Source organism: Limulus polyphemus, unplaced genomic scaffold, assembly GCF_000517525.1.
Source record: "Limulus polyphemus unplaced genomic scaffold, Limulus_polyphemus-2.1.2 Scaffold279, whole genome shotgun sequence".
Lineage (NCBI taxonomy): Eukaryota > Metazoa > Arthropoda > Merostomata > Xiphosura > Limulidae > Limulus > Limulus polyphemus.
In genome coordinates this window covers 76,566-95,908 of record NW_013665889.1, presented here as the reverse complement: position 1 = coordinate 95,908, position 19,343 = coordinate 76,566, and the positions used below count along the sequence as shown (strand labels likewise).

Genomic DNA, 19,343 nt, shown 5'->3' with positions numbered 1-19,343 from the left:
CATCACATTGCTTGAATGGTTTTAGAGACTGATTGACTATTATACAAATATCCCTTTCCTTCATAACACTGTTAAGGTTATTCCCATCCAAATTATACTTATAATTCAAATTATGATAACCCACATGAATTATCTTGCATTTATTATAATTAAAACCCATCTGCCATTTATTTGCCCAATTCACTAAATTAATTTGTAAATCAGCAGCATCCTCTTCTTAAAAATAACTTTCGTTTGGCTTCGGCTTCACTCAATCGCGGCATTATGGCAGTGATATTGAAATGTATGCGAAAGTCTAAATGTTTGTTCGAGTATTTATCTATTCATATTCCAAGTTTGAATGATCACCTTGAGCTAGAGAAAAAGTGTTAAAAGTCTTAATATTAGAAAAAGTAGTTTCAAGACAATAATACCTCCTCTTCAGTGACATGTTGCTTTACCGTGGTTTTCACTAATTGCTACACATATTGTGTTTTTTTTATCACAATCTAAGTTCTTCAACCATATGTCATCTAAACTGGTTCAGCCAGTTCCTTGCAACTACTTGCGACACCAAATATACAAACATTTTTGTTTTATGCGTATAGATATAGAAATTATCATATATCTGCTACTCAGAATAATTATCTTTGACAATGAAAAATGAAATAATATTAAGTTTTTTTCAACTCGGCAGGAAAGAAAACCTAATTAATTATATGCAAGCGGTTTTCAGTTTTATGAGATGAAATTGAAAAAGTAAATTAGAGTTGGAAATTAGATCAAATATATATTTCTTAATAAAATTATCGTTTAAAATTGTATATTTGTGTAAAAACACAGTTTTTCTACATTAAATATAATTAATTCTCTTTGTAAAAGCAATTCGTTACAACAACCTTATACAAACTAACTCTTCTGTTCAAAAGCATGACCATAAGAAGGCGCATATTCACTTAATAGCATTCAGTAGACTTCTAAATTATACTTCATTTTCAAGAGGTAAGAAATATCTCTCCTTTGATCGTTAATTACTTCAAACCTATTGTTTTAATTTCTGTGTCAACAAAAGATTGAAACACTATCATGTACGATATTTTTTTCACAAGTAGACTTGATTTTAATTTTTTACTCAATGATTATGAATATTATCAAATTATGATAATTTTTCTGTATTCTTCTTTCTTGTGCGAATAGTTTTGTTTGCTGGAAAACTAAAGTCTAATCCAAATGAGGATTTAGAAACTATGACAAACCTATCACTCTCTCTGCTCAGAAGTTCTTTATGGAGGCGTATCTTATATTCTTCATATGAACTGACGTCAATTCCAACTTCGGGAGTCTCGTGTGTCTCTTCCTGTATAAAATCGATATAAAAAAATTAGTGCAACTGGACTTACAGAAACATATATATGCATATCAACTTTATGAGTCTATTTTGTAAACAAATATTACTTTTATTTCATAAATTTTGAAATCAATGAGCATATTTAATTCTTTTACTCCATTATACACTTTTATAGTTTTACCACACTATACATATTATACCAGTTTATCTCTCACTTCTTAATATTTTACCATGCTATACATTTTACATTTTCTTTTTTACAGTGCTAAATGTCCCCAGGTGGGACAGCGGTATGTTTACGAACTTACAATGCTAAAATCTGGGGTTCGATTCCCCGCGAGGAACACAGCAGATAGATCAATGTGGCTTTGCTTTAAATCCAGCAAAGTAAACAGTGCTTGTTATCTCATACTCTGGCGTTATATAAATATATATATAGAACTTTTACACAGTTAATTTTTAGAACATTATACATTTTACTTGTACAATATCATATTATTTTCTACGTTCTATATACAACATTTTATATTTTCATTTCATAGCATCGCTCATTTGTTTTATTTCTTTGTTTTCAATTTTGCCGAAAACTACTCGAGGGCTATCTACGCAACTTGCCCTTAATTTTAAAGTGATAGATTAGAGGGAAGGTAACTAAGTCAACACTATCCTACGTCAACGCTTGGGCTACTCTTTACCAACGGGTAGTGAGATTGACCATCATTATTACGCCCCCGTGGCTGAAAGGGCGAACATGTCCGGGGAGGGAATTCGAACCCACAACTTTCAGAATGTGAGTCGAGTGCCTTAACCACTAGACCAAGCAAGGCTGTATTTAATAATGCTATTTGCTCTTCGTTACATTTTTCATTATACTTCCAGAATGTATATATACTTAGAAACCTCACCTGTACAATTCAATTTTTTATTTCTATAAACTCATACGTGATACATTTCCACATATTCACAAACTTCACCTTCCCAACTTTATACATCTCATGATGATAACTAGCCGAAGTGGGGGATTGCTGGGTTCGATCAAAGTGTGGTGTGAGCTTAAACCACGAAACCGCTATTATAACCATGAAAAACGACCCTGATCATCCTGAAAAAAAAAAAGCCTAGCCAATGGAGCTCAGGTGAAGTCGCGCAGGTTAGCAAACCAGTGGTGGATTAAATCTTGCTGAAAAAACAAACAAAGGAAACACAACTGAATGGATTTAAATGGAAAACAACTAGGCGAGTACAAAGGACAAAGAGACAAAAAAATGAAATCGACCATTTCAACACTCAATATATGTGGCATGGGCAACAAACATTAGGAAATATTTACAATGATGAAGGTCCGAAAGATAAAAATAGTTGGTTAGCAGACATAAAGCTCCAAAGCAACGGCACCAGGTAACTACAACAAAACTACATGCTCAATTATTTTGGAGTAAATGTAGAAGAACAAGCCAAGCATGGAGTTGGGTTCATAATTAACCTAGACACAACCAAAAGCAACCTAGAGAATGAAAGTATCTCTGAGAGAATAACCAATATCAGAATTAACGAGGTAAATAAAAAAGCAACGTACCAGCATATGTATGTACTATGTAACAACAGCACCAAAGAAGAAAGTGACGAATTTTTTGATAATCTGCATTTCTAACGTAAAAGTAGAAGACAATCTGTACGTAATAAGCGATTTTAATTAATGGGAAACTGGGAAAAGAAAGAGGTCAAATCAAAGACTATTGGGGCCCTTTCAGTGATCAAAGGGGATTACAAAATGAAAATGGAAGCAGATTGCTGGAACTATGTAGCCGTCACGATTTATTACAAATTACATTACAAATACATTCTTCAAACTTGGAGACTCACAAGTGTATTCTTGGTATAAATGGAATGATATGAACTGCAAATGCCAAAACTGACTTCATACCGGCGAGAATAATCTGCAAAGGAAATATAACAGATACAGACCATAAAATGGTGTTACTGCGAATAAACAGCAAAACACCAATAGTGGAAACAAAGTGCAAAATAAACAAAGAAGACGTCATTAAACTAAACTGATTGAAAGTCCAAAAAATGAAGGAGAAGTATAAAATAGGACTAAGAGTAAAACAGAATAAGAATACATCCAGTATAGAAAAAGTAGAAGAACCACATAAGAATTAGTAAAGAAAGTGAATGAGAAATCTTGAGAAGAGTGTGGAAAGATGATTAAGGAAGATCGCAAAACAGCAAACAAAAAGGGAATGATCTACATGCAAGTTAAAGCAATAAGAGGGCGAAATAGGAACTACGATCCCACTGAGATAATAAATAAAAAAATGAAAATCCAATCACTGCCCCAGAGAAAACATTTGGAACAGGGAGAATACTTCAGAGAACTTTTGAATTCCTTCATATAGTAGCTCGAGAAGAATCAAGTAATAACATTCTGAAGGATTGCGAGAAAGAACCAGAAGTTGTGTTTAAAAAGTAAGAAAAGCAGTGTAAATAGCCCCTGCAATACCCCAAAAGAACTGATAAAAACCTCTAAGGAGACGTGCATTGCATAGCTAGCAAAATCTTCAATCTAGCATGAAAAAGTAGGAAAAACTGGAAGACTAGAGGAAAGCAGTCATCATTCCATTATTGAAGAGAAAAGGGAGCAAATGAGACTGCACAAAATACAAAGGACTCTCCTTACTCAATCACACAGGAAAAGTGTATGCAGAAATGACTGAGAAGTGACTGAGACAAACCATTGAAACTCAACTATATGTGGCACAAATAGAATTATGAAAGAATAGAAACTATACCAAGGCAATCTTTATACCAACTTACAGAGAAGACCATCGAGTATAACAAACAGCCGAACCTAGCCTTTGTTGATTAAGAGAAGACGTTTGACAGAGTTAACAGGGAATAGCTATGAAAGTTACTGAAACCTATGGTGTCAGTGACCACTTAATCAACACCTGAAAAGTATTTAAAAACAGCAGCTGTGTAGTCAAAGCAAGATTGGAATCCTCAAAAGCTTTTCAAGTGAACTCAGGAGTCTGACAAAGCTGTGTTCTCTCAATGTTCCTTTTCATCACATACTTTAACCCTAAATGAGCTCTTGTTTGTAGACGATCAAACATTTATGGCATCCACTGGATGAAAACTGCAGAGCCATACTGAACGCATCAACACAACATGCAAGAAGATCAGTGTTGGAAAACAAACTTTTTATCATTTCGACGAAAAAGTGGAAACCTTAAAATTAAAATAGAAAATCAAACACTGAAGCAAGCAAACGAGTTCCAATATTTCAGCAGCATCATCTCAGAAGATGGCACCTTAGATACAGAAATCGACGAAAGCAAAACACATAACATGACAATTAACACCTTTATTACAACACAAACAAATATCCCTTGAAACAATGATAACTCTCCAACATCATCTTCATACCAACACTTTGCTATCAGTGCCAAACATGGATGTTAACATCAAGAAATGAAAGAAAAATTGTCAAAACAGAAATGAGGTGCCTCAGAAAAATTCTTGGTGTAAACATCAGAGACAAAATACCTAACAACGACATGAGAATGAAGATGAAAACTGAACCAGCCTTGTCATACATCAAGAGACAACAAATCAAGTGGTTCAGATACCTTATTAGACAACATCCAAATTTTCTGACATAAAGAGTATTTACTAAAAAGATAAATAGCTAGACAGTAAAAAGATTAAACACCCAGACGGTGGATTGGTGCCCTTAGCACCTTTGGGAACATAACAATACAGGAGACAAACAAGCGAGCAAGAAACCATTCCTCGTATGTCTCCTCAATGTTGCATGGCATAAGAGGATGGCGAAATAAAATGATGAATAAATTGGAAAGTCAGGAAACAAACTGACAAAGTTGAATGTCAAAATTGCCAGCTCAGTGAAGAACTTGGTCTTAATAGTGTAATTCAGGACTAATAGGTCTGAAGTTCTGATACTGGCATAGGAACAAAAATATAACGTGACGGTCAATCCCACTATTCGTTGTTAAAAGAGTAGCCCAAGAGTTGGAAGTTGGTGGTGTTGACTAGCTGCCTTATCTCTAGTTTATCGCTGCTAAATTACAGACGGCTAGCGCAGATAACTCTCGTGTAACTTTTCGCGAAATTTCAAACGAACCAAACTAACCCATCTTATGATCATAGCAACTGACTTTACAAGTAGGGCAGGTAACAAGCAGAATAGCTGCATGTTTTAATTAATGCACTTCCACTCATAAGCCAGAACTGCTTGTTTCAATACAAATTCCACTTAACTTCAGATGAAATTTATTAAAAGGGGCCCTTTCCATTATAATTTTCACATCCTGAGCTATCATTTTTATTTTCAGCTACTTAATACACTTACTCACAGATCAAAAAAGGACATATAGTTATAGAGCTGTTAGTCAAATTTTTCACTGCCATGTCACCGCCACCTATGGATTATGAAACTTACTGCATTTGGATAGCGAGAAAATTGATTGAAAGCGAAAACAAGTAAAATAAAACTTTCTCACTGCGATTTATCCCAGTCTGTTTTATTTCTCATGCTGCATAAAAGCAGAACTCCATCCCTGTGAACTTGGAAGATATAAATAGGATTACTATACACAAGAAGTACAAACGTGTGTGTAGATGCAAAGCAAAATTGCACAAACACATACGTACACATAATCTCAGGCAAGATCTTTGATAAATACTAATCCATATTTACCATAAGGTTCCATCCAAACGCTTGGAAAACAAGAATCAAACCATATTTTCAATATTTTGGATATTTTAAGCTCCAACTGATCAGCAATACACCCAACAAGTATTAATATTCTAGATGTTGTATGTTCGAGGTACTACATCTAAGAACCCAAATGTCCTAGCCTTAACGAGCTAGTGATTTTCAGCAGTACAACATCACATCTTTTCAATTATTAGTCTTTATCATACGTATATTGTAATTGTATTAACCTATGAAAATCTTATAATATAATATTAAAAATTTACAGTGAAAAACAACCTGAGAGCTTGATTTATGCTTAAAGTAATCTAAACTTATGGTTAGGCGGTTACTTCCAGGTATAGTGATTAGGAGGGTGTTGTTAGTGTCTTAATTGATCATCCAAGTAGCTAAACTACTCCATCCTTGGTTTTTATTTATCAGATTCTTCGCAAATCGTCAAATATATTACAAGAAAGAGTTCTTTACATTTGCTCATTCACCTTAGATTGCTAGTACAAGTAATTCACAAAATGCATGTCTGTGACACGTAACTTTAACTTTTCAACCCGTTTGCGTGCCAAATGACAGCTGTAGCATGTAGCTCATTTCATTGAGCTGTGGTGAACGAGGTGCATAAGAGAACAGTTGGAATCAAGCTGGTATAAAAATGAGATTCAATTTCCTGGTTCGAACTTTAATTCTGATGCTGCTTTGACATACGACTACTTTAACTATCAGCTGGCATGCAGTCACGTGCATACATTAATGAAGACTTCAATCACTACGGATATTACTATGAAGTCTTTAGCACTCCTGCATTTGCTGGTAGACCATATAAAACATTTCACAGGGAACTGTGCTTCTCATTTGAACACGGGGTTTGATAAACATCAAGATGATTCCTGTTTACTTGCTTCATACATCACCACGACACATGATAGGTGCTTATCGTAAGACTTACAAATTTCACAAGCATGTGTTTGGTAGTTCTTATCTACCCACTCTGCTAAGCCATGAGACTTCAGGTTATATTGTGATGTGCATATCTTCAGCATTCTACACAACTATGAAAACAGTTTATAACTGAAGTTTTCTCCGTGATCACTGTGAATCTCTTCAGTTGCTCCAAATAATGCTTTCCAATTTTCAGTCAACTAACGGTAATGGTCTTTGCTGAAGTAGGCATAAGCTCAAATAGTAGTATAATCACTAAGGACAAACACGCAGTGATTAACTTATCCGTCTCAGTAAGAGGACTGGTTATATTCTGTACTATTTAATGAAATGAAGAGCCTACAGGTCTCTATTTGTATTTACCCTGTCATGGCCTGGACAGCTTTTACTTTGGGGAACATGAACACAGTATGGTGTTTATATTTACTCTCAATGATTTGCTGTGAATGCAGTCAGAACTCCTTCCATAGATTCACAGTGGTATGTGAAGGACATCCTGGTATTGACCAGTACTTGTATCCTGCAAAATCTAAAGTACTTTTATGCACTCATAACTATTCATGCAAGCACCAAATCTTTAGTGAATCTACCAAACAGAACTGGTCACCAGGGCACTGTTTTGGACAAGGAGACATCTTAGTCATTCTGCAAGGGGTTAACTACTGTAGGATATCCAGAATCCAGATATATAATAAAGAGAGAAGCTTTCAGAAGCGGTCAAGATAACCCTAAGACTGTTTCTGTGCTGCTGATGTTGTTGGTGCTGTACTAACAATATGTTCTACTGTATTGTTTTAGTCCAACGTGAAATTATGCCCTCAATATTTTTGAAGTTCATCAGCCATTTTAGTGGCATATGTTCAACTAGAATGGTAAACTTTCAACTATGCAAGTAATGGCAATGATCTCATTCAAGATCTACCAATGTGGGATTAACGCATGAGATTACATGCTTTATGATCTCCTGTACCTGGCCAAATACTGCCCCAATTACTAATACAGTTTTCAGTATAAATTAATAATTTTGCCAAGTATAAGTCAACACTGGTGCCTCAACTAAAGCACACTTTATTTACTAAAATGTGTCTGAGCAATTTTCTTAGTCCATCAAAAGTTCATTTCTGCCTTATTTAGTGCATGCAGTAATCTTGCTATTTAGGAGAAAGTGAGTACAAATTTTCGGAACCCAGACATTTATCAATATCTATTCTGGGCATAGATTGGGCTAAACCCTGACTACTGAGGTATTTGTAAAACTTGTGTATGCGATGAAGAATGGCCGTTGCTTTTCTCACATGACCAGTTGGTCCCATAAACAAATTTACAAACTTTACCAACAATTGACTGAGTTTCTGCTGCTATAACTAGTTAAGGAATATCTACACTATCCTCCACAAGTGACCTCATATATCTAGTAGCCATGCATTTACTATCTGACAGTACAACGAAACTGGCACTAGTTACTTAGCTAATTCCTGTGACTTCTACTTCAGTTACCTTTCCTGTTATTATCTCAGTTGGTACTAATAACTGACTTTCAATAATAACAGATAAAAAAATAAACCAACATGCACTTTGAGAGAGAGAGATAACTGTTCGAGCAAATGTAGCTTGATTTTTGGATAGAAAACAAAGAATTTTAGTCGTTATTTTTATCACTGCAACAGAAAGTGATAATATACTAGAAGGTATATTCCATTTATGCACAAATGAATCAATATATGTGGGCTCTGACTGGTTGGCGTTGGATGGTTGTACTACATATATACAGCTCATCTATTCCACGAGTGAAGCTGGCTGAAGACTTTTGCAATAGGTCCATCAATGCTTTATTCCAGATTAACAACAACCACCTTCAGTCTCCAGGTAGCAGAAGCAATGGAAAACTGTAGATGTTCGGCTCACCTGTTCACTGTTTTTTCCAGAAAGAAGCTAGAATTCATTGTTAAAAATATTGGCTTAATAATATCGGTTTTTAATTTTATTGTTTTTAAAAGTCTAATCTTCTCAATTAATTAATACAAACAACGATTTTTTATGCATGTTAAAAACTTGTCGAGTTTTAGAACGTAGAGAAAACAATCAATTTAGATGTATTTCTTTTGACATGTACTCACTTTACAATTTCAAAGATTATATGAAATTTTAGTATGTGTGGGAGCTAAACATTCTAACATTCTTTAAATTGATAAATTATTAAAAGTTATAATTAATATTAGTCAGTCCTGAGAATATATTTTCAATTTATTATTTTAGTATAGACACTTAAGAAAAATATTTCAAGAAAGAAGAGCATTAAAGCATAATTCAATTTTTACATTTTTTTTATTATATGTCATATCTCTGATAATGAGAACAATAGCATATAATTGTAAACTCCTAACTTTCTTACCATTTGAATCCATTTTCTATTATATTCCATCTTTGTCTTAGAATTTAAAATTATAAGTCCGATCATATAACTGTATTTCATTGTCATATATTTAAAAGAATAATATTTATACCCATTTACAAAGGCTTAGTATTTGACGCTTAAAAATCATTTTGACAAGGATATTATTTGACGTTATCTTAAGACGATTTTGAATAAACAAATCAATGTGCAATAATCCTTTCCGATGCAAAATATCCATACAGTCACATCATAAAGATCTGTTCAGAGTGAAGATTTAGAATTTCCAAGATAGGAATTCCCTGGTATTTAATGCCATTGAAAAACCAAGGGGTATGAATCAATATGGGGAACCAGGACAACCCAGAAAGAGACCTACAACAAATTATATCCCGCACATGGTAAGCCCAGTGTAGCATCTTGTAACAAACGAGAATCAACGAACAAAAAGCTCAGAGGCATGAGTTGTCAACGTGCCCCATTATCAAGAAAGATCTTCATCTGGAAAAGTGGCACAACTCACTTATACTGACGTATACCCAAGTTTCTTCCATAACATTTCCGTTTAACCGACACATACGTTAAGAAGTTTGAAAATGAAATGTATATTCATGCTATTCCTTACGAAAACATACCAGTCAAGACGCCAGATGTAGCACTTATGAATTTGGGAAATCATCGTCCTAATACACTATGGATTATGGAAAACATGAAGATAAGTGTGAGATGGTTCGGACATGGCAGCCTTACAAAAGAGCTGTTTGCAATGGAAACCACATTGCAGGGTTATTGTGAATATGCATAGTTGTCATACAGAGTTGAAAGGACGTAGCGACATGGACTGTAACAACGTGGTGAGACTCCAATATCGTTTTTAATAACACGTGCTCAAACTTTGTATTTATACATTATTGTACTGACAATAAAACTCTCTTTAATAATTTTCTTCATAAGCAGTTTATACTACAATGAAATCCGATTATAGTAATTTCTGGTGCAAAAACATATTTCCGATTCGTATTTTTAAAAGTACTGTCAAGCGACAAAATCTACAAGAATGTTATTTAGCTGTGTGTGTGTGTTGTACAATTGCCACTTTCTGTGAAAGCAAAATATATTACATATTCGAAAAGTAGAATGTATTTTAAATTAGAGTACAGAAATGCATGTAATATTTTAAGAAAACATATAAGTTTAGTATTTCTTATTCTATTTAAATTTATTATGCCATATTTGGGAAATTTCTGACAAAAGTAATTGACTTTAGGTTCGGAATATAAAAATGTACTTTATATGAATACCGCCAAAAAAGTATACCAAATTTATACAATATCCGCCCAATAAATGGAAACTCAACACAAAAACCATAAATACGAATGTTTCCAGAAATTTTCTTAATAAGATTACTTCTTTGTTTCAACATTAATTTTGAAGTTTCAATAAGCTTGATGATCACATTTACTGTGATAAGCTTCAATTACACTTTCCTCTCGGAAATTTTACTACTTTCTCTAAATACTAGTTCTTACAAAGTTGTAGTAGTAATTTTTGAAGTCGAACAAAATGTTCAGCTTAAATGTATTTCCAGTTTAGTGTATTGTCAAAATATTATTTTAGAAAGTATATTAACAATATTACAAATTCAGAAAATAAGGATAATTCGAATTATTCTAGTTTTAAGATTACTTCAGATTAATTTTCACAAGGGTTAGGAACAATACATTTTAATCTTGCTTATAATATTAAAGTTTTAATATTTTTTATCTACACTAGACAACTTATCCTTAATACGAAATATATGCGAAAGTTTTAACCTTTGATTAAATAAAAATGGCGTTTTGCCCTTTTGTACTGTAAAATTATAACTATTAAGTTTTAGGAGCGTTGAGCTATACTAATTGCTCTGAGTCAGTTGCATTCTGAAATTCATAGACTGTATTATGAATAAAACTGATAACAAATTACTTCAGTCTCAAAATGTTTTTAATCTTCATTGTTTCTCCACGTAAAGAAGAAATACTAATCACAACTTTACCAACCAGATCAATTAAAGGTGCATGTTAACTGACTTTCAAATGATAATGGGCAGAATGAGCATATAATTATGGTAATTACGGACTATGAATAAACTTTTTTATTGAAAGAAAAGAATTAAAGTATCCAAAATCATAATGTCGGTTACATTCACGTCCTGTGCACATTCAACTGATATTTGCATGCCGTGAAAAGTATTTTTTGTTTGTTTCAGATATTTGTATAAAGCTACACAAGGGCTATCTGCAGTAGCCGTCTTTAAATGAATAGTGGAATTTTACCGTCAATCTTATATCTCACCCATGGCCCCAAAGTGCTTTAATGGGATGCGAGCCATGAAATTTCGGATTCATAGGCAGGCAAGATCACCACTAGGCTATGCTCGACTTAATATAATAACATTTTAACCGAACATTTTGTGTGCCTCATTCCGCTGTCAACAAGAAAATTTATTAAATGGGTCTTGTAACAGTATTGTCCTTTGTACAAAATAAATGTAGTTACTATTATTTTTTTGATACGGGCACTTTAATTACCCGAAGTTGGTGTCAGTTTAGACCCTATTAATCTCACTCTCATTTGAAAATACATATCACCATTACCGGAGTCAGGAGTTTAGACTTTTACTGACCATCCAGTGGCGCAGCGGTATGTCTACGGACTTACAATGCTAGAAACCATGTTTCGATACCCGTGGTGGGCAGAACACAGATAGCCCATTGTGTAGCTTTGTGCTTAACTTAAAAAAAACAAACCAACTTCTATTGTTCACATTCATTTAATCATATCAAGTATTAGCGTTACAGGAGTTCAGACTTTTCCTGACCTCATACATTGAATCACATCAGTAGTTATTCCAGCAATTGACAGATACGCCACCAGAGAGCACCACAAGTGTGTAAGAGGGTAGAGGGTCATAGCCACTAGAAATGATGAAGTCATAGACATTAGAGAAGATGACTTCATAGTTCAATGACGTGTCACCAGAGGGCACGGCAGTCTTAGGGAGGGGTGATATCATAGTTCTATACCAGAGGACCTGTTACTATAGGCAGAGTGTGTTATTAAGGTTTATAGGCGATGTTGTTACTAAAGGCAGATAAAGTTATTAAGGTTCTATAGGAGGATGGTGTTACCAAAGTTCTGGGATACTGTTACTCTAGGCAGACGTTGTTACTAAGGTTTTTTATAGGCGTTGCTAGGTAGATTATGTATGTTTTTCAAAGGTAGATAATATTGTATGATTGCATACGTTTGACAAAGGCCGATCTCTTTCTTCAGGCGATTGATCTTACTAGGCATAACGTTGATTTCTCAGTTTTGCCTTATAAGTAAAGCATTAGGTATGACTTAAAGGGGCTGACAGTCCCATAGGGATGCATACAGTTCTTAACTAATGTTTTCGTTTTCTTTTATATATCTATCTGTATTACATGTGTTTTACAAAGGCGGATAGTGTTCTGCAGGATTGCATACAGATTCCACTTATATTTATAATTTTCATCTATATATTATATAGGTTTTACGAAGGATGATAATGTTTCTATAGGACTATTATAATTTTAGTTTCTATATTTAAGCATACTTTTTACAATATTGTCCTCAAAAGGATGCTTATTCAAATACCATGCACTTTAACTAGTTTCTCTTTACGTAACGATGCATAAAGCTAAATGCACATCTTTGAAATTCTCAATATTTGATGATACATTAGGAATTTTTTTTTCTGTTTAAAAGTTGCTACTTTCGATCTAGAACTCACATATTTGTCATTTAAAACTATCATTGTTTACAAATATTACTCATACAGTTCTATACATAGTCTAACTTCTTCGGAGTGCAATTATTGAGATGTAATAGAGTCTTAGTTTTTACATATTAGATGTCAATAAAGTTTAATAAGATTTACGAAAATCTAGTAATGCTCACTGTAGTAACAGAAATAAGTCATAACATATTATCACATTGTTCTCCTTAAGGTACAGTTGTCTATGTTTCTAACTTAAAGAATGAACTCTGTATAACAGAGATGAGAGAATGTTATTTATTTTTAAAGTAGTTTTGTGATCATCAATGAAAAATAAACAATATTCTGATGGTAAATAAGTGTACAACGCTGAACATATTGTCATTACAGTGTTATTTCTGTTGGTGAAAAGAAAAAAAAAATAGGGACCCAGTGTTTGATGACAGCCTCGAGGTCTCATGCCAAGACTGTCCAAGTAAAACTGCAGACAAAGTTATGTTCAATCTACCAGGAAAAGATCTCATCTGGCATCAGCAATAGACTTGTGTGTTCTGACGCTCTTGTAATAAATCAACTCACGTTGGTGAATGGTTTTTATGTGAATTTATAGGAATTCTCTTTATAAAATGATTTCATGTAAAGGATAGATGTGTCTTTTCTTGTAGACTATACTTTTTGTTGCGAGATCACAAACTTAGAAGTATATAACAATATTGAAAACGCCCACTTTAATATTTATGTTACTTATTTTTCCAATGATAGAGTGATGTAACAAAGTATTTAACACATTTTCTATCCTTTATATTGTACTAGAGCCTCAATCAGTGTTCTATGTTGTTATGTATCAGATGAAACACATGTTTTGTTTTCATTAAATGATACAGAATGGATTGTTTCTCAAGTAGCAGTCATGTAACTAATAAACAAAGATCAGTCTAACTAAGAAAAAAAAGTATGTGTGAGTTTACACTAACTTTAATGTACCAGACTTGTATGAAAGTCCATTTAGTCTTAGCAGTCCAGTATTTATAATTCGTACACATTTCAGTTTGTGTTATTTGTTAATATCAAATGTTACCGAACAATCAGCTTGTCACAGGAATTTACCCCTCGGATAAATTTGAAGACCATAGCCCAAATTGTAGGATTGTGGACAATATTGATATTTTTTTATGTGTATAAGCAATTACACCTTCAAGAAATTAGACTATGTATAGATCTTGGTGTGTTATATTTGTAAAGATATATTTAAATAACGTATATATGAATTCTAGATTGAAAATAGAATATAGTAACCTAGAAGAAGAAAATAATTTCGTAATGTACCATCAAATATTGAAAAGTTCATGAATTTACATTTAATTGTCTGTATTGTTTTGTAAAGTGCATGAATAGATAATTTTGTTTTACTGACTGATAAGCTCAGTGACATACAAAATCCGTTCTTCATTGTCAGAGTTAAAGTATTGTGAACATACAGCTTATTTTTATTGTAAAGTATATTCAGTAGTGACAGAAATTGTACAGTAGACATGATGGATTTATAAAATGTGAAAGACAATATCATTTATTGTAAGAAACAACAAACTGTAAAGAAGTGTTTTATTAATATCACAGTCATTTTACAGAAACAGCAGGTGTGTTAAAATCCTATGGATCATTGTTTGCCTAAAGTAACACTATCCTTAGTAATGATAACATCTTCGGCACATAGAAACACTGTAAAAAGTACGTATTTGAAATTACGTATTTTGTCAAAAACAATAAGTCATAGTTATATGGATAGCATAAAGACAAACTAGTGAAAGTGCATGATATTTAAATAAACGTCCTTTTGAGGACAATATTGTAAAAAGGATGCTTAAATATAGAAACTAAAACTATAATCTGCCTTTGTAAAAAACATGAAATACAAATAAATATATAAATGAAAACAAAAGCATAAGTTAAGACGTTTATGCAACTCTACGGGACTGTCAGCTTTTGTAAATTGTAATTAATGTTTTACTTATAAAGCGAAACTGAAAACATTATGCCTAGTAAGACTATTTGTCTAAAGAAACACATCCACTTTGTAAAACATACACAATAAATACACAAACATAAGTTGAAATATGTATGCAATCATATGGTACTATCCGCCTTCGCAAAACATATATAATCTACCTAGTAACGCCCATAGAAACCTTAGTATCAACATTCGCCTCAATTAACGTTATTCCAGAACTTTGATAACACTGTTTGCCTATAGAACCTTAATAACACCATCCGCCTATAGTAATAATATCTCCTATAAATATTATTAATAGAATCCGCCTATAGTAACAGGTCCTCTGGTATAGAACTATGATACCACCCTCCCTAAGATGTCTCTCTGGTGTCACTTCATGGAACTATGACATAATGTTCTCTAATGTCTATGATATCATGGTGTCTATGACGTCATCATCTATACCTCCTCCCTCATTTTCTGAGGTCGACACACTGTGGCGTGCTTGTGGAGTGTAGGGATAACTACTTTCATCAAGTATTAGCATTAGAGGAGTTTAGACTTTTACTGTTCCCAGCCATTTAATCATATCAAGTATTAACATTAGAGGAAATTCGACCTTTCTTGCCTCAGTCCACTTGATCATAGATATAACTTTCTCCAATTTAGAAGTCTATACCCTTAATATTCTGTTCACTTGATAATAAGTATCACTATTAATTTATAAGATAAATATAATATTTGTTACAGCACAAAATGTTTAGATAAATTACTTACGATAACTCAAGAAGAACATAACTAACATATATAAATAAACAATCAGTTTTCTTCAGGTGAAATATTGTCGTATACTTCTAGAACGATTTTCAAATTCTGCCTAGAAATAACAGGAGTCTTATGACTTTTAATCGACACAAGCTTTAAGTTAGAATTGCTGGATTTATTATAAATTTTAAACATATCTTTTTGGAATTCGGCGCTATTCTTTGGTTCATCTTCAGTCTTGCATATCATTCACTTTTAAAATTTTAGAATGTAGCTCAGCAAAGTACAATAATAGCACTGAATGCAACTTTATTACACGAAAAACTATTCTAAGGATTTGCCCAAAAAGTCTGGAGGAAATATAAGAATGCCATTCGAATCTTTTCTAACTTTAAACATGGTTCATCTGAATTGAGTTTCTATTTCTGAATAACGTCCGTTTGTTCTTCTGTTCACTTTATATCAAATTTGCTGAATTAGCGAATAGTTTAATCTTGTCTACAAATATTTTTTTTTGTATACGCGAAATATTTAGTAAGGATTTGTAAAATATTATTTAGTGATTACTTTTTTCAAATTCGCGAAATGTTTGACAAATAATACGGCACGAATTTCATTTACGTTTAAATAATATACCAGAATCATAAAATAATAGTAAGAAATAACATAACTGCTTGCATGTTTAATAAAAAACAAATTTTAAAAGCTTGATATCGTGAAATTGGCAGCCTATAATTAAAGACATGAAATGATTTTAGATTTTTGATTACATCTTATTGAGTTATTATATCAATAATGAAACAATCTGATTCTAAATAACATTCTACAGTTAAATACTAGTAGTTACTGGGAAGAAAACTAATTATATGAAAAATATATGGTAAACATAGCAAAATGTTATACATAAAAAGAAATAAATCGTTAGTTAACCACTCCAAATACCTGTTTGATGGCCGTTTGGTTTCCATTCTTGTTGAGGGCGTCATCTAATGTTCCAGCAGGATACTACACAACAAAATAAGGTAATTTCAATTTCAATGCCATTATGCACCATGCGTCAATACAACATAAACAGTTGAATTTAAATATTGATAAAACCACTCTGGGTAACGTATTTACGAAACTCCAAAAACGTTTCTGCACATAATTTGTGTTGCAATAATTGAAAGCTTACATTGTGAAAAACAAATGGCTTTCCTTACTTTCCATTTCCCACATTCTTAAATACGCTCATTATCATTCTACGAGTGCTCCAGAAACTGAAACTCTCATTATGTAATTTGTGTTGAAATTTTGAAATCTCAGCATACTAATATTGACCATAAGTAATATATGACCAGCTAGAATACAGAATGTTTTCTACTAATCTGATAACAAATTAATAGGTTGGAAAATCTAATGCTTTAGTTGATTTTTATTTATATTTCTGTTAAAAAACAAACAAACACAAAAAAGAGACATAGTTAATAACCACTCGTGCAGAATTACGAATCATAGAAGTTTAGTTTAAACCTACGCAAGGGACATCTTTGCATGGCTTCCCTCATTTTGAACTGATAAAATAGAGGGAAGGCTTGGTTGTTTCAGAGCAAAGCCAAATTGAGCTATCGCGGGGAATCGAACCGTAGATTTCTGCGTTGTAAGTTCGTAAACATCAGGGAACAGAGGAAGGCAGCTAATCAATAATATACACCGCCAACTCGTGTCTGACCGAATAGTGGGATTTGATCGTCGCTCTTATATAGCACACACGGTCCCAAAAACGCTGAGCACCTTTTTGGGGCAATGAACATCAAGTCACGAACACTTAGATTCACAATCAGAGAACGCTAACTACAGCATCACACCCAGCCCGCCATTTGCGCAGACCCTTAGAATTTTTTGAAAAACATGCCAGTTTACATGATTTGTAGCAGCAAGGTGAAAAACAGACAATTAAACAGAAAATTTAAATTCTTTAGCATGTATAGTCCATTCAAAAGAAATAAGTGACCTGAAATAAATATGCTCGAAAACGTTATGACTTCTAAATAATCTTTGAAGTATTTTATAATCTAACAATCTGAAGCAACCCCACCCGTTTATTAAAGGGCCATTTACTAAAATAGGTAATTGGCTAAGACTTACAATTCAGGACTAATCATATTTCTTTTGTATTTAAGGAGGATTGTGTAATTCGATTGAACATAGCAACTGTAGGGTAAATTCTATAAGGTATACTACGCTCATACCTGTTGAAATAAAATTAAAAAGTTCGTTTGTTATAGGTAATATAAAAGTACGTAAAATATCAACAAATGCTCCATTATATGGTAAACTCGAATGCTTTCACGTTGTGGATACAAACACAAAATAAATCACACTTTATAACAGTATTAGGGACTTTTTCATTCAAAATTATATCCAATTATTTCTGTTTTAATAATAAGGTTAGAATTCCATATTTAAAAGCATCTAAATTGAAATATGAATTTAATGTATATCGGTTTGCTCACTAGATGGCTAAAAATTCATATAAAAGAGCACACAAATTTAGTGACAGCTACTAAATAAACTATGTGTTGGTAAAGCGTGATGTATGTCTAAGATTATCGCTAGAGGACGTGATGAAAATGGCTTGTGTATGAAACAGACATTATTGATTAAAAACTTAAACCAGCGATTCGTTAAGGTAGAACATCTAGTTTGAGGGCAAAGTATTGGTACCTCGAAGTTATTACAGTAGTATACAACTATTGCCCTACCTCAGTATTAAATAACACTTTTGTAATTTGCATTAGATGTCTTAATAAGAAACATATTCTAAGCCTTTCAGAGGTAGCGTGTATTAACGTTGGGGTAACAACATGTTCTTATTATCCTTAACATATTTTGAAATAACAAGCTGTTTGGTATGTGTGATTTACTTGCTATGATAAACAACTATTATTATGTATAATGTATTTTGGGATAATAAACAACTTTTTATTATGTATGATGAACTGTGAGATAATAAACAACTTTTATTATGTATGATGAACTGTGGGAGAATAAATTGCTTTTATTACGTATAATGTACTTTGGAATATAAACAACTTTTTATTATGTATGTTGAACTGTGGGAGAATAAATTGCTTTTATTATGTATAATGTACTTTGGGATATAAACAGCTTTTATAACGTATGATGAACTGTGAGATAATAAACAACTTTTATTATGTATGATGAACTGTGGGAGAATAAATTGCTTTTATTATGTATAATGTACTTTGGGATAATAAACAACTTTTATTGTGTATGATGAACTGTGGGAGAATAAATTGCTTTTATTATGTATAATGTACTTTGGGATATAAACAGCTTTTATTACGTATGATGAACTGTGAGATAATAAACAACTTTTATTATGTATGATTGAACTGTGGAGAATAA

General features: G+C 32.8%; 1 protein-coding gene across 1 annotated transcript in view; it reads right to left on the bottom strand.

Annotated features, from left to right (window-relative positions):
• LOC106456994 (adenylate cyclase type 3-like) overlaps window positions 1–19,343 on the bottom strand; it is a 92,964-nt gene that overhangs the window by 26,083 nt on the left and 47,538 nt on the right. Inside the window, exons 8-9 of the mRNA XM_022382796.1 lie at window positions 16,875–16,937; window positions 1,236–1,336 (exon numbers count right to left, since the gene is read on the bottom strand). Coding sequence (XP_022238504.1) covers window positions 1,236–1,336; window positions 16,875–16,937 — 164 coding nt within the window. The remainder of the gene's footprint in view (window positions 1–1,235; window positions 1,337–16,874; window positions 16,938–19,343) is intronic.